The 14752-nt window shown below is 42.9% G+C and overlaps 1 protein-coding gene across 2 annotated transcripts in view; it reads right to left on the bottom strand.

Annotated features, from left to right (window-relative positions):
• Nucleotides 1-7240, bottom strand: part of FZD6 (frizzled class receptor 6) — a 36306-nt gene extending 29066 nt beyond the window's left edge. Inside the window, exons 1-2 of one of the 2 annotated variants that reach the window (XM_059394968.1) lie at nucleotides 7151-7240; nucleotides 5857-6194 (exon numbers count right to left, since the gene is read on the bottom strand). In XM_059394968.1, coding sequence (XP_059250951.1) covers nucleotides 5857-6033 — 177 coding nt within the window. In that variant the 5' untranslated portion in view covers nucleotides 6034-6194; nucleotides 7151-7240. The remainder of the gene's footprint in view (nucleotides 1-5856; nucleotides 6195-7150) is intronic. The other variant, XM_059394969.1, reaches the window with a different exon arrangement.
• Between the last annotated feature and the right edge of the window lie 7512 nt (nucleotides 7241-14752).

Raw genomic sequence — 14752 nt, 5'->3', positions numbered from 1 at the left:
TACTGATGTGGGAAACAAAGGTAAAAGAAAAATTAAATTTCCTTAGTACTTACAGCCGGATGACAATTTCGGAAACAGGCAGAGCGACATTCCTCTAGGAACTCCACTGCCTCGATATTAACACTTTGCTAAGGGCAAAAGGCAGTCTTAACTTGACCCCCAGGATCCTGTAAGTCTACTGTAACATATAAAAATTTCTTTGGAAACTTTCTTCTCTCTCTACACTCCCCCCAACAAGATACATTTTGGCAATCATCCTCCAAAGTGTATGACCCGCTTATATATATCTGAAGAGTCTCCTGACTGGGTTTTTACTAAAGGGTAATATATGACTTTTTCCTAACAACAGCTAGCCCCCTGAGGATGCTGGAAACCCTGTTTCCAAAATACCTGGGAGGCTTAGGCTCTCCCTAAACCCCTCCCAACTTGGAAGTATAAAATGGGCTACTCCTTGCGACCCGGGGGGGGGGGGGGGGCACAGCTCTTTCTGCCCACGGATCCTGTCCCCATGCTTTAATAAAACAATCTTCTTCCATCAAAAGCATCTCCAGAATTCTTTTTTGGCCCTTGGCTCTGAACCCTAACAACTGTCCTGCATCACTACTGTTACACAGTATCACAAAGGAAGGTAAGTTTATGAGTTGTACATTTAAAACACAAAGGTAGCCACCATACACACTCTGACTTGGAACACATTTCAGTATCTGTTTCATTTTGAATGACTCAACAACTTACTTTCGGAATAGTTACAGCTATTTGAAGTTACAGCTTACTTCCCTTTAGACTATTTGAAAGTACAATGACCGCATGCTGTTCCAAACACAATACATGACTTTGCTTTTGCCTAGACCTCAACGAAGGCAATTCAAAAAGAAAAATAGAATATTCCTGTTTCCATTTTCCCTAGATCAATCTCAGCTCCTTCTGGACGAAATCAGTCTCTCAAGGGACATCAGCCTCACAATTTGGGAAACAATGCTCTAGATACGAAACGAAAAGGAACACAATGGAAAACCAGCAGCCATTTGTTTTTCTACTTGGGAGAGTTGGGCTGTACAACATCCTTTTCATTACCAAGCCAAGTTACTATTCAGAATTGTAAATTAACTCTTTGAAATACAAATGACTTCAGCTTCAGACATTAAAAGACAAAACTGAAATCCCTCATTTCAAGCAATCTCTGAAACAAAACCGAAGAATAAGAATATCCCAGTCAGTGGTCTGTGATAAATTTGGCCTAAGAAAAATTTATGTGGAAAGATAAAACTCAAGTAACATATTAACAAGAATGAACGATCATGTTTACTTACTACATACTCTGTGTGTAATATCCTTAGGAACACTTTCAAATACCTTAAACCAGGTCCCACAAACTAGCCTGTGGGCCAAAAAATGGTGCACTGCCTGTTTCTGTAAATACAGTTTTATTGAAAACCCATCTACACTCATTTGTTTACAAACTGTTTATGGCTGTTTCGCTACAGGTGCAGAGTTGAATAGCTGTGACAGAGCCTGTATGGTTTGCAAAGCCAAAAATTCTTATTATTTGGTCCTTTACAGAAAGTTTGCATTCCTTGCTCTAAACCAGTGGGTCTCAAATATTAATGTTCGTGAGAAACTCTCAGACAGCTTGTTAAAACACAGCCTCCTGAGCCCTGACTTCACAGATCATGCTTCAGTAGGTTGGAATGGGGTCCATGAACATATATTTCTAACAAGCCCACAAGCTGCTGGTCTATGAACTGAACCCTGAGAACCACTGCTCTAACCCATCTCCTGTAATCACAGAGAAGCTTTGACAACAGGTGCTATGAATTTTATGGCTATAAAACAGGATAGCCCTCAGACAAAATGAAAACTAAGGTGTAAAAGCTGACTGGGATAGATCCATTGATGTATGGAATTCTTGGTAGTTGAGAAAGCACAACGAGTTGCTTGCAATAATCAGATGATGATTCTTCAGCCCATAATTCTAACGTTAATTTATAGTGAACACTGTGAACTCAGTAGGGACCAGCAGGAACCGAAGACATTGGGGTTGGAAGTATAAAACCTCATCTTTTCTTTTGAGATGTTATAAAACGTTTTTTGTGGTTTGTGTGTGTGTGTGTATGTGTGTGTGTGTGTGTGTTTTAGTAACAGCCAGGCTCTACACAGTTATGATTTAGTATTTGACCAGACTATAGCACAATGTTTGTAAAGAAACTAAGACATGTGGTTTATAATACAAAACACCAATCAAAAGACGAATTCTTGGGATGCCTGGGTGGCTCAGTTGGTTGGGCTGCTGCCTTCAGCTCAGGTCATGATCCCAGGGTCCTGGGATCAAATCCCACATTGGGCTCCTTGCTCAGTGAGGAGTCTGCTTCTCTCTCTGCCTCTGCCTGCTTGTGCTCTCTCTCTCTGACAAATAAATAAAATACAATCTTTAAAAAAAAAAAAAAAGATGAATTCTTTCACTCCATATAAATATTAATGGTTAAAGAGAAAAATATTCTTTTTAAGATTTATTTGAGAAAGAGCATGCACACGCAAGAGAGCGTGCACTTGTGAGCAGGGGGAGCGGCAGAGAGAGGGAGAGACAAGAAGACTCCCTGCAGAGCAGGAAGCCCTGTGTGGAGCTAGATTTCAGGACCCTGAGATCATGACCTGAGTTGAAACCAAGAGTCGGATGCTTAACCAACTGAGCCACCCAGAGGCCCCCAAAATAAGATTCTTTAAATTCCAAGAAACAAGTATCATGTTAACATGGGAAAGAACACCGAGGATGTCAGCTAATACGCTTCATCAGACCCAGGCTCAGGTAGAACCCAGGTGGGTGATTTGAGAACCACCTAAAAGTATCAGAGTTTCTTTCACTTGAACACTGAAGATGACAGAGGTGGAAAGTGATGATTTGGAGGTAAAATTCTCTTTGCTGATTTATTAGAACAGGAAACACCACTGGTTTCTTTATTCAGCTTTTACTAGGCATCTACCATGCTCTGAGGCACTGGACTAGGCATTGGGAAAAGGTGAATAAACACCATCCTCTCTCTCCACACACTCGCAATCTAATGAGAGCTACATGCATAACTGCGATACTGCGTAATAAATATAAGAACCGTTATATATTTAGGCACTATCCGAGTATAGACAGTGAGACTACATATGCCTGGGAGAAAGGTGAAAGAAGGCTTCCCTGAGCACAGAGACCTGCATAAACCGAGTAGGTGAAGGACAGGTACAGAGTCTAGGACACAATGGATACAATGTGTAAAAGGCACAGAAGTGAGAGAGAGCAATGTGGAGCAAAGTGTGCAACGTCTGAAGGGACAAGATGGGAAGGAAGCTGGCCAGGAAGGCAGGGTCCCCTATGAAGAACACACTAGAGTCAGGTCCATTTTTCTAGCTCTAGGGAAATGGTGAAGAATGCTATTACTCCCAGAGTGGACCATGAGGATTTGTTTTCATAAAATCACTTTGACACAACCAGAGAGGAGCAACTGGTGAAAACTGTGAGAAGACTTAGTATTCAAGGCACAGATGAGAAGAAGAAAGACAGGTAGGTCTGAAGAGAGGTTAAAAAAAAAAACACCAAAATTCCCAGTTTAACTTTTATAGAAATGAAATTTGCAAAGCAGCAGCAAAGACTGAAATTAACCCATCATATTCTGAGTCTTGGGAAATATCTTCTTTTTTATTGATTAAGATCAAAGGCTAAAAACAAACAGACAAACAAACAAAACCACTTAAAGATGACATTATGGTCCGTGTGGACAGAGAAGAGTTTGTTGGAACCTTGTGCTCAGACTTGGACAAATCGTAACTTCTCTGAGCTTCGGTTCCTACATGATGGAGGGCTCACGGGGTTCTTAACCAGGGCTATAAAGAGAGGTATATTTCAATACAATTGGTTTCCTTTGTCAGGCACCTCATCTTAATTCAATTTTAAAACATTCTCTTATTCTAGATGGGGTCAGTGGCACAAAAGAGATTAGGAAGCTCTACATGTTATTTAGTGTCACAACTCTCAAATTATAGGATTTGGGGCATTCGTTATAGGAACTAAAAGAGAACATCACTGGCTAAGGACAAGTAAAGACGGGGCAACAGTAAAAGCACAATATCATGGCCAAAAAAAAAAAAAAAAAGAATACCCAAGGATTTACAGTCTGACAAAGGTGGATATTATTTAGCCTTTCCGTTTCCCTTTCTTCTTTTGCAGACTAATATTATATTAAACAACTGCTTGATGACTTCCTTCTCTTATACCCTTAAACTTACTGAAGTATGACTGCTAGAAAAAACTTAACAGTAAAGTCTATGAAAAAGCTTAGCATATGGGGAAGATTATATAATGAGGTTGCTAACATTAGCAATCAAATAAAGGTGGTGAGAACAAAAATGCCTTCTTGATAATGTCCAGACACGAAACCCCTTGGGAAAGAAAAGCAGCTAGATAAATAAAAAAAACAACCTTTTTCTCTTAATCAGAAACAACTGTTCTAAAAAGACACGTGAAAAAAAAAGACACATGGAACAAAAAGTAGTTTGTATCATCTTGAAATTACAGGATTTAATAGCAGGGATGCATCTCTCCGCTCTCTCTACAATGGTACTCTAGGATAATGAACTCCAAATGATGTGACTTTATAAGGCCAGTGTTACCATTCAAATGTATGTAGCTATTATGCAGAAAGGAAATCGGATTTAAGAATAAAAATATTTTTTAAGAACTTTATAAGACATGAGTTATAAAACTATCAGAGAAAACATGAATGATGCAATTATTCATTGAAGGCACTCCTATTACATACTTTATTTTGATCAGATTAAGCTATCAAAATGGTCCTGATTAATGAATTAAAGTATCACTGCACCATTTGCTCAGTGTTCAAAATGAGCAAATGGTGCAGTATTTAAAAGCTCTGCTATTTTAGACCAGTATCTACGAATGAGGTAGTGAAAAACTATTCAACTAAACAACAGTGAATGCATAAATCTAATCTCTTTTTAAATTAGTGTCTATATTAAAGTTGTAGGAGTTTCATCTCTTAGCAACGTTCTGAGGGGGAAAAGCCTTTACCATCCCTGGACGCTTCTTCTGGAGAAAGACTAGAAAAATATTTGTCTTCTTCCCTTCTTGAGACTTACCAATCTAAGAGATCTGTACGGGAGGGCAGGTTCCCTGTCTCTACAGGTAACTCTTTCTTCCCACACATCCCGGCAATCTGCATATCTCCAAACCGGAGGCTGGTAACTGAGGTACCTAAGGCAATCTTTAGTGTCACTCTGCTCCTCCCTAGACCTGTGGTTTCTTTTAACAGGTACCTTACAAAAAGTACTTAAGTGCCACGCTTTAAAAAAAAAAAAGCCACTTTTTAGCCAAACAATTCAGCCCTCACATCTTCCAGTAATTGATTTATTTCAGAAAAACTGGGCCAGGTGAACATTTACAACTACTTATGAAAATACACGGGTGTAGTTCAAGCACAATATAGGATATATGTTCAATGAAATAGGAAAAATTCATAATTCACACTTCCAGAGGAACTACCATACATAATTGATTAAAGGAAGCAAAACATTTGCCAGGTGCACGATATTTCAAAATCATCACTTACACCTCATATAAAATAAACCCTCCATTGAACAAATGCACTAACAAGGGCCACAAAACTACACAAAACAGAAGTTAGTAGGGGAAATTAATTTTCCAAAGGATGTATTCAAAATATGAAGTTGTTCACAACTTAATGGAATCCCTTACTGTGCTTCTTAAAAAAAAAAAAAAAAAAAAAGAAGTCACATTTATAGTTTATTCCAGAGCAGAACATCAACTACTTCTCTATAAATGTATGAAGAAATACTCACCTCCATTTTCACAGCAGCTGTACTCTGGTCATAATGCCTCATCAAATTAGGGAAAAATGTCATGTTGTAGGCCATTTTCATACATCTGGGGACAGTAATTGGTTCACAGGTGAAAAGACTGTGCCCTCTTATGAAGGGTGGAAAAACACATATCCACAAAAATGCCAACATTTCCATTTTCTTCAGATTCCTGGTTTTACCACATGGCTGGGATTAATCGCTCTTTTCATCCTTAGATGGTCATCCAGAAAGAAAATGTTCAAATTGCTCTTTCATTATTTTGCCATTTTGCCATTTTGAAGGAAGCTCTTTTCCTGAAATGAGTTCTGGGTCAATTACTGTAAAAACAACCAAGAGAGGGCATGTGCGACATCTGTCATACACTCAAAGGCGGACATCAAAGTGCAGAGGTTGAGTTTTTCACCCTGGGTAACTAACGCTGGAAAAACGACGGAAAATTCCGTCCTTTCGAGATACTCTTCACCTGCTCTGGCACAGCATACAGAATCGGCCGAGGAAGCCTCATCTCTAGGGAACCCATGATAGAACCTTTGGGCGGGGGGCAAAGGATGAGTGAGGTGGAGGGAAAAAAAGTCACGCTGGGGTTGATAATACGTTAAAAAGTATTAACAGAATCGTGAACGCTAAGGGCCCCTGTTGGGGATCTGATTACGCACAAGAAAACTGAGTCCCAGGGAAATTTCGTTCAGACCTAATGAGTTCCTAAAGCCTTGGAGGACTCCCTAGGGCCGGTCTGTGGGGCCGTCTCCGGGAGATGGGCTTTCCCGGTTTTCAAAAGGCCAACTGGGGGGAGACGTCTAGGATTCCTCCCGGAGGAGCGAAATCAGTTCTCACGGGCTGGGGCGAGGAGTGGGGCCGCACCGCGAGGGCAGAGGAACAAAGCTGGACCGGGAGGGTGACGGACGTCCGCGGGAGGAAAGGCCGTGGGCCCCGAGTCGCGACCAGCCGCACCCCCCCCCCCCGCACCCCCGCCCCCGCCCGGTGCCCGGCTTCCAGCGCCCCGCGCGGGCCCTCGCCCCACAGCCCCGCACCTGCCCGGGGCCTGGAGCCGCGCAGCAGCGAGCCTCCCGGGCCGGCTGGGCGGCGCGAGGCCCCGGCAGCGTCCCCCGGGAGCTCGCCCCGACTTCTGCGGCAACTCCGGCCTGCGCGGCCTGTCCCGCCGCCGCCGCCCGCCCCGCACCTGTGGCTCCCCGCCCGCCGCGCGCCCCCGAGGCCCGCCCCGCAGCGCCCGCCCGGCAGCGGCCGGCCGCCCAGCCGGCCCGAGGGGCCTCACCTCCCTCCGCTCCTCGCCGGGTCGAGCGTCCGGCCGCCGCGAGCTGAGACGGCGGCTCCGCGAAGCGTCCGGAACTCCAGCTGCCTCCGGAGCGGCCCGGGGAGCGAGGGCCGGGCGATCCCGCGAGACTGCGCCGCCAGGTCGGGCGGGCAGGTCTGGGCTCGCGGTCGCGGCGGCGGCGGCGGCGGACCTGGCCCTCCGCCCGGTCCCGCCTGCGCTGCGGCCCGGGCGGCGCCCCGGGGACCGGGGTCGGGCTGCGGGTCCCGCTGTGCGGCCGGGGGGTGGGTCCCCTCCACCTTGCGGTGGTTCTGGTACCCGCAGCACACGGCTGTGCCGCGCGTCTCGCTCTCCCGGTGCAGCGGGCTTCCGCCTACAGGGCTTTCTTGAAGCTTCTGGGTGCCTCCCCTCAACAAAAACTTCCTTTAAGAGGACCCACTGCATTTCGGATCTCAGGACACACAAGGATTCTTAAAAGGGGGCAGATTTGCTCTGTAAAGGCAATTCTCCAAGTGTCCTTAGTGGGAAAGTGGCGGGGTCCCTTTTGTTAGTTTTGGGGGTCCGGCCACTAACTTGAGGCGCAGGTGGCAATGGGATTCCAGCCTGGCAGGTCCCACAGTTTTACTGACGCAAAACCCTGATAGAAATAGAACTACTTTAGAAGTCAGCCTAGGGGCTAGAATCAACCATGCCACACATCATCTCGTGGGCTTCACTGATTATTCATCCCTCCTTTCTTCCTAAGACGCAACGACCACGGATCTTTTCCCTCTCTCCATAGTATTGTCTTTTCTAGAATGTCATATAGTTGGAATTGTATAGTATGTATAATATGATTGGCCTCTTTCACCTAGTCATAGTCTTCAATGTCTTCTCATGGCTTGACAGCTCATTTTTTATTAGTGCTGAATAAAATCCCTTTGGCTGTACCATGCATTCACCTTCACAAGGTAGTCTTGCTTGATGCCAAGCTTTGGCGATGGTGAGTAAAAGTGCTAAACACCCGTGTGCAGTTTTTTGTGCCATGTTAAGTTTTCAACTCTTTGGGGCAAATACCAAGGAGCCCAACTGCGGGATCACAGGGTAAGAGCATGTTTAGTTTTATAAGAAATGGCCAAACTGTCTTCCAAAGTGGCCATAACATTTTGCATCACCACTAGCGAAGTCTGATAGTTCCTGTTGCTCCACAGCAACAGAATTTGGTGTTGTCCGTGGTCCAGAGTTTGGCTATTCTAATAGGAGCAGTTCAACTGTTGTTTGAACTTGCACTTCTCTGATGATACGTGATGCAAATATCTTTTCAGCACTATTTACCGTCTGTGTATCTTCTTTGATGAGGTTTCTGTGAGGTCCTTGGTCTATTTTTAAAATTGGGTTGGTTGTTTTCTTCTGGTTAGGTTTTAAGAGTCCTTTGTGTATTTTGGAGAACAATCCTTTATCAGATATATCCTTTGCAAATATTTTCTCCTTGTCTGTGGCTTATCTTCCGGTTCTCTTGGCATCGTCTTTCACAGAGCAGAAGTGTTGAATTTCAACGATGTCCAGCTCACGGGCTATTGCTCTCGTGGATCGTGCCTTTGGAGTTGTACAGTAAAAGTCATCACTGAACCCAAGGACTTCCGGACTTTCCCCTATGTTCTCCTGTGTTTTACAGTTAGGTCTATGATCCATTCTGAGTTGATTTCTTTGAAGATGTTGTGTAAGATCTGTGGCCAGATTCATTGTTTCGCATGCGACTGTCCAGTCGTTCCAGCACTTTTGGTTGAAAAGATGCTCTTCATGTATTGTCTTTGCTCCTTTGTCAAGGATGGGTTGCTCCATGTATATGGGCATATTCCTGGATTCTCTATCCTGTTCATAATGAACAAAGCTGGACCAGGAGGGTGACAGAATGTCTGGGGGAGGAAGACTGTGGGCCCTGAATCACAAGTCACTGCACCGTCCCACACCCACGCCCTGCCCAGGCTTCCAGCACTGGACAGGGTGACTTGTTCCACACCCCAGCACCTGTCCCCATGCTGGGGATGTCTATTGATACCATTTTTGCAACAGCATTTGCTCACTTCATGTCTCTGTGCCGTAGTTTGGTAATTCTCAAATTATTTCAAGATTTTTTGTTACTATTATATCTGTAATGGTGATCTGTGATCAGTGATTATGACTCACCGAAAGCTCAGACCATCGTTAGCATTTTTTAATTAATAGTGCATTGTTTCTTTAGCCATAATGCTATTGCACACTTACTAGACCACAGCATAGTGTAAACATAACTTCTATTTGCACCAGGAAACCAAAACATTCATCTGACTTGCTTTATTGCAGTGGTCTGGAACCCAACCAGACTATCTCTAAGATACGCACGTATCTGCTTATATCACCCATCTGTTTTTGTATGTTGTCTACTTTTTCCTTTAGAGCCCTTAGCATATTAATCATAATTATTTTAAATTCCTGGTCTGATAATTCCAACATTTATGGGCATCTGAGTCCAGTTCTGGGGCTTGCTTTGTTTCTTCAGATTGTCCTTTTGCATTGTAGGTATGCCCTGTAACTTTTTGTCCTGCATTGGGGAGCCTGCTTCTCCCTCTCCCTCTGCTGCTACCCCTGCTTATGCATTCTCTCACTCTCTCTTGCTGTCAAATAAATAAATAAAATCTTTAAAAAAAAAATAAAGGGGTGGAGTGGGGAAGCATTGTATAGATCTATGATTAGGTCTCTGTCTTTTAGGGAGCCTGTGACCTTTACAAGTGCTTTTCAACTTATACTTCTCTCAGGTGGGACAATATCACCAGAGTGAGCTGAGTAGGGCTGGGTGTTTTTCTTCCCCCAAGTTAGACAGGCTCCAATAAAATCTGAATATATTAGGCTTTGGCAAAATAATTTCCCTGGAAGTCAAGCCTTATTAAGAAGAATAGAATGGTCAGGCATATTTCAATATGGTTTCTTTCCTCTTTCCCCTGCCAGAAACATGAAGAGATATTTCTCCACTAGTCACTGTCAGAACCTGGTGGAGCTTCAGGAAGTAAAATTCACAAGTGTGGGGGTTCCCTGAAGACTGTGTCCCAGTGGTTGTTTTTTTTTTTTTTTAAGATTTTATTTATTTATTTGACAGACAGAGATCACAAGTAGGCAGGGAGGCAGGCAGAGAGAGAGAGAGAGGGGGAAGCAGGCTCCCCGCTGCGCAGAGAGCCCGATGTGGGGCTCTATCCCAGGACCCTGGGATCATAACCTGAGCCAAAGGCAGAGGCTTTAACCCACTGAGCCACCTAAGCACCCCCCACTGTGGGGTTTTAAACTCCCAGACTTGTCCACACTGAGTTTCCCGCAAATCATCCATTATAGTTTAGGTTTTCCTGTCCCCTCCTGGTTCCCCCTGGAAGGTTTCTGCTCTGGTAAGTTGTGAATCTCTGTATCTTACTGTCTCTCCAATTTGGGGAGCAGCATTTGGCTTTATGATCTCAATTCACTGAAAGATCTAAGAAGAGTTATTTATTTTCAGTTTATTCAGCTTTTAACTTATTTGGATGGAGAGATGGCTTCTCAGTTATTTACATGTCAGACCAGAAACTCCAATTCTTCATCTTCTAAAATAAGTATTGCTTTAAGAAACTGATCAACGTGTCAGTTGCTATTGCCTTTGCAGAATTAAAATTAAGTTCAAACATTCCAAGAGCTATAACAACTCAGGAAAGTTATGTAATTTAGCGTCGTTGTTAATAGAACACTGATTTTATGAAAATTGTCGTTATAGCAAAACTAAGTGATTTTGCTAAATTGAAAATAAAGTTTATAGAGTAAACATATCATTTGTAAATTGTGCTAAGTTTTTATTTTGTTACTTATCCAAACATTTCCAGCCTATCACCAGGCTAAGCAGATGCACACAATAATAATTACATTTCTTAAACTTGGTAATTTGCCGACACATTAAAATATAGATTTATACATTAAAATTTTTAAAAATTTTATGACAAAGTTAGGGAAGCAGAACATGTTTTATTGAACAGTATTAAGCTTGATTTATGGCTTTTAAGTATGCAGACATATAATTGGTATCCTCCTCTGTATCCTGGCCTTGACCCTGCACAGGTCGTGTGGGTAGACCTCCTGGTAATCACTGACCTGATGCCCAGGCCTTAGGAGTGGAGGGAGCAAACAGCAGCTGGGGGACCCCAGCTGGAGGAGGCTGGGTGAGTGAGAGCAAAAAAGGTAACAGAGGGAGAGAGGAGCCCCCAAACTCTTGTTTGCCTAACCTCTGAAAGCTCTGCCCAAGACTGCAGTCCCTCCAAGTGACAGTTGTACATGTAATGGCTTATTGACTTAATTTGGGGGAATCTATGAACACAAAGTGGAGGATAGCCTTTATTTAAAAACTTTCCCTTGAAGTGCATGGCCTAGTCACTCCCTGCTCTAAAAGCTAATTGCTGCAGCATCTCTAACATGGCCACTAACCTTTTGCTGTGGTTGAATCCATTAGCATTGGCCAGAAATAATACACCTTCTAATGACTACCTCCAGTATTACTGGGAAATAAAAATTTCAGTAGCAACATGACACTGCAGGAAAGAGACACATGTTTTAATCACAGTTTGACGTGAGAGATCGTGTCTTTGGAGCTCTGGTATTGTCATTTTCAAATAAAAAGATTCATAATGCTAAAGAGAAACAGCTTCAGCCCTATCAGCACTTAGAGTTATACTGAGTTTACTGTGATTGGTTTTGGTTTTAGTGGTTTCGATATCTACCATCCGGTCACCTTTAATATTTAAGATCTTATCTTTTTTTTCCCTAGCAAAGCAGAGGTATAAAGTCAAATATTAGAAATGGTTATTTTCCTCTAAAGCTTATAGCATTTAGGAAAGGGCTTCGGCCTCAGATTTAGTGATACAGATAATAGCTAAATGCATTTCCTTTGATATGTAAAACCAACTTCACCCCCTAATTGTGCATCATGGACTGGTAATGACTATATGTATTTTTTTTTATTGTCTTAAAAAAAATGGGAGAAGTATGTGTCATAGGGTGACAAATGAAGCAAAATAAAAATTAAATTTTAGAGAAAGTGGAATTAAAGAAAGACTACTATTTTTGCAGCTCCACAGAAGAATTGTGTAGAGGAGGTGGGCTTTAGGGAGCAAGGTGAATGCAAAACTATAAAGAGATCTGATGTACCAAATATGGCCTAGAGGTTGGGAGACTCCATAGATCTTGGGTGTTTTCATTTGAAGGCAGAGGCAGAGACTGGCCCTGACGTTAATGAAACTTAAGCATGAGGGACCTTTCCACAGCTCTAATTCTATATTTGAAATCTTGTGGGTTTTTTTTTTTTTTTTTTTTAAGAGTCCCCAAGTTCTGTTCACTTCAAGAACCTCACTATCGGAATGCATTCCTCCTGAAAGGAGGAAAATACTATAGTGGAGACCAGGGAAACAGAGTAACTCAGGTAGATTTTGAGGCTGTTAATTACAATGAGGAGAGTTGATTTCCACAAGCAGGGGAGAACGGTGGAAGGGGAAGCTGCTGACCTTTGTTCTCATTAATAATAAACTTTGTAGAATTAGTTAACTTTTGTTTAACTTTAACAAAACTTGAAACATTTATGTATGTACGTGTGGAGGCATGGAGGTGTGTATTTGAGGGAAAACAGAGCTGGGCAGTATGTATACCCAAGTTCCTTACTGGTCTCTTACCTCTTACTTGAAGATGTTCCAGACATCTTCAAGCCAGGATAAGTCCTCCCAGTCTTTGGTCCTTGGCCCCTGCAGGCAAAGAGCCGGGGGGGGGGTGGGTGGGGGTGGGGGGGGGGGTGGGGGGGTGGGGGTGGAGTGGGAAGTGGGGAGCCCCTGGGAAGAGGAAATGCTTTTCCCACAGTGCTTCCTACTCCATTAATGATAAGGAATTTCTTTCCCTCCAAGAGTTTAGTTCTTCTCCCATGGGCTGGATCTTTTCTCACACTGCTGTATCCGAAAGTGGAATCCACACTTCGGGTGGATTCAGCCTCCAAATGAAGTTGTTAATGGACAAATAAAGCCACAGTTATAATATTGTATGCCCAAAACTCAATGTCGTATGCCAACTTTAGCACAAATTTGGGTCAATCTTGGTCTCTTTGTAAATACTATTTTGGATGATCACTCAATTTTTTTTTTTAAGATTTTATTTATTTACTTGAGAGAGAGCATGCACACACAGAGCAAGAGAGAGAAGCAGACCCCTGCCGTGCAGGGAGCCCAGTGCGAAGCTCATTCTGAGGACCCTGGGATCATGACCTGAGCTAAAGGCAGACGCTTGACTGACTGAGCCATCCAGGTGCGCCAGACAGTCACTTTTGTTTTAATCTTAAGACACATATTTTACTCATGGGGCGCCTGGGTGGCTCAGTGGGTTAAGCCGCTGCCTTCGGCTCAGGTCATGATCTCAGGGTCCTGGGATCGAGTCCCGCATCTGGCTCTCTGCTCAGCAGGAAGCCCGCTTCCTCCTCCTCTCTCTCTCTGCCTGTCTCTCTGCCTACCTGTGATCTCTCTCTGTCAAATAAATAAATAAAATCTTTAAAAAAAAAAAAAGACACATATTTTACTCAAATGACTCTACTTTGTCTCAAATTGAATGGATTATAACCTTAAGGGTAGTATTTTATTAAAAAGAGAGAAAGATCATTTAAACAGGAACTTCATGAATAGAATATTTTCATTTTAGTAAAAACTCTGGATAAAATAAATCTTACATTTTAATTTGATTAACAAATCCATTATAGCAAAAATGACACTAAGAGAATAATAGAGGTGGTTCAACTAGAGACTGTTGCTCTCGGCCCCCAAGAACGACTCGGAGACTCACATATTGGCGAACCTTCTTCTTTAATCGCTTTTCTCTTTCTCTCCCTCTACCCTCGGCGCATGCGTTTTTATACAGGCAGTGTTAACCAATCAAAATGCAGTGCTCATGCACCTCCCGCGAGAGGACCTAAATGAACAGCCAATCATATTCAGTCCCTTACAGCTCTTAGAGTAGGCCTCCTGTACTGGCTCCCGACAAGAGACACCTAGAGACAACTAGAGACACCTGAGATTATAAAAGCTGTTCTCAGGGCTTATTATATAGTTATAAGACAAATATGAAAGTTATAGAATGTTTTCCTAAATAAATTTCAATTGGTTAAAAACAAAGACACATTTGGCAGGTCTACACTTAAGCTGGGGGAGACCAGCATTTGGGGTGGGAGGAGGGTTGTCAGAGATGGAGAGGAGAGACCAAAAGATATATATTTCCAAGGAGGTACAAGAAACTATTAACATTATGTCCCTTGTGACTGGTTGGATTGAGTGTAAATCAGAGACTGATGTACAAAGAGGACTTTACTGAGTATACATTTCTTTTGTAAAAAAAAAAAAAAAAAAAATTTTTTTCTGAAGAAAAATTTCACAGTGTAGTACATATTCAACAGCAAAGGATAAAAATGAAACTAAAACACAATGGCCTGGGTGGTTCAGTTGGTTATGCAACTGCTTTTGGCTGGGGTCATGATCCCAGAGTCACAGGATCGATTCCCTCATGGGGCTCCTAGCTCCACAGGGAGTCTGCTTCTCCCTCTGACCTTCTCTGCTC

The sequence above is a fragment of the Mustela nigripes genome, chromosome 3 (genome assembly GCF_022355385.1).
Source record: "Mustela nigripes isolate SB6536 chromosome 3, MUSNIG.SB6536, whole genome shotgun sequence".
NCBI classification, from domain to species: Eukaryota; Metazoa; Chordata; class Mammalia; order Carnivora; family Mustelidae; genus Mustela; species Mustela nigripes.
The sequence above is the reverse complement of the archived record's forward strand: the minus strand, read 5'-3'. Positions and strand labels throughout refer to the sequence as shown.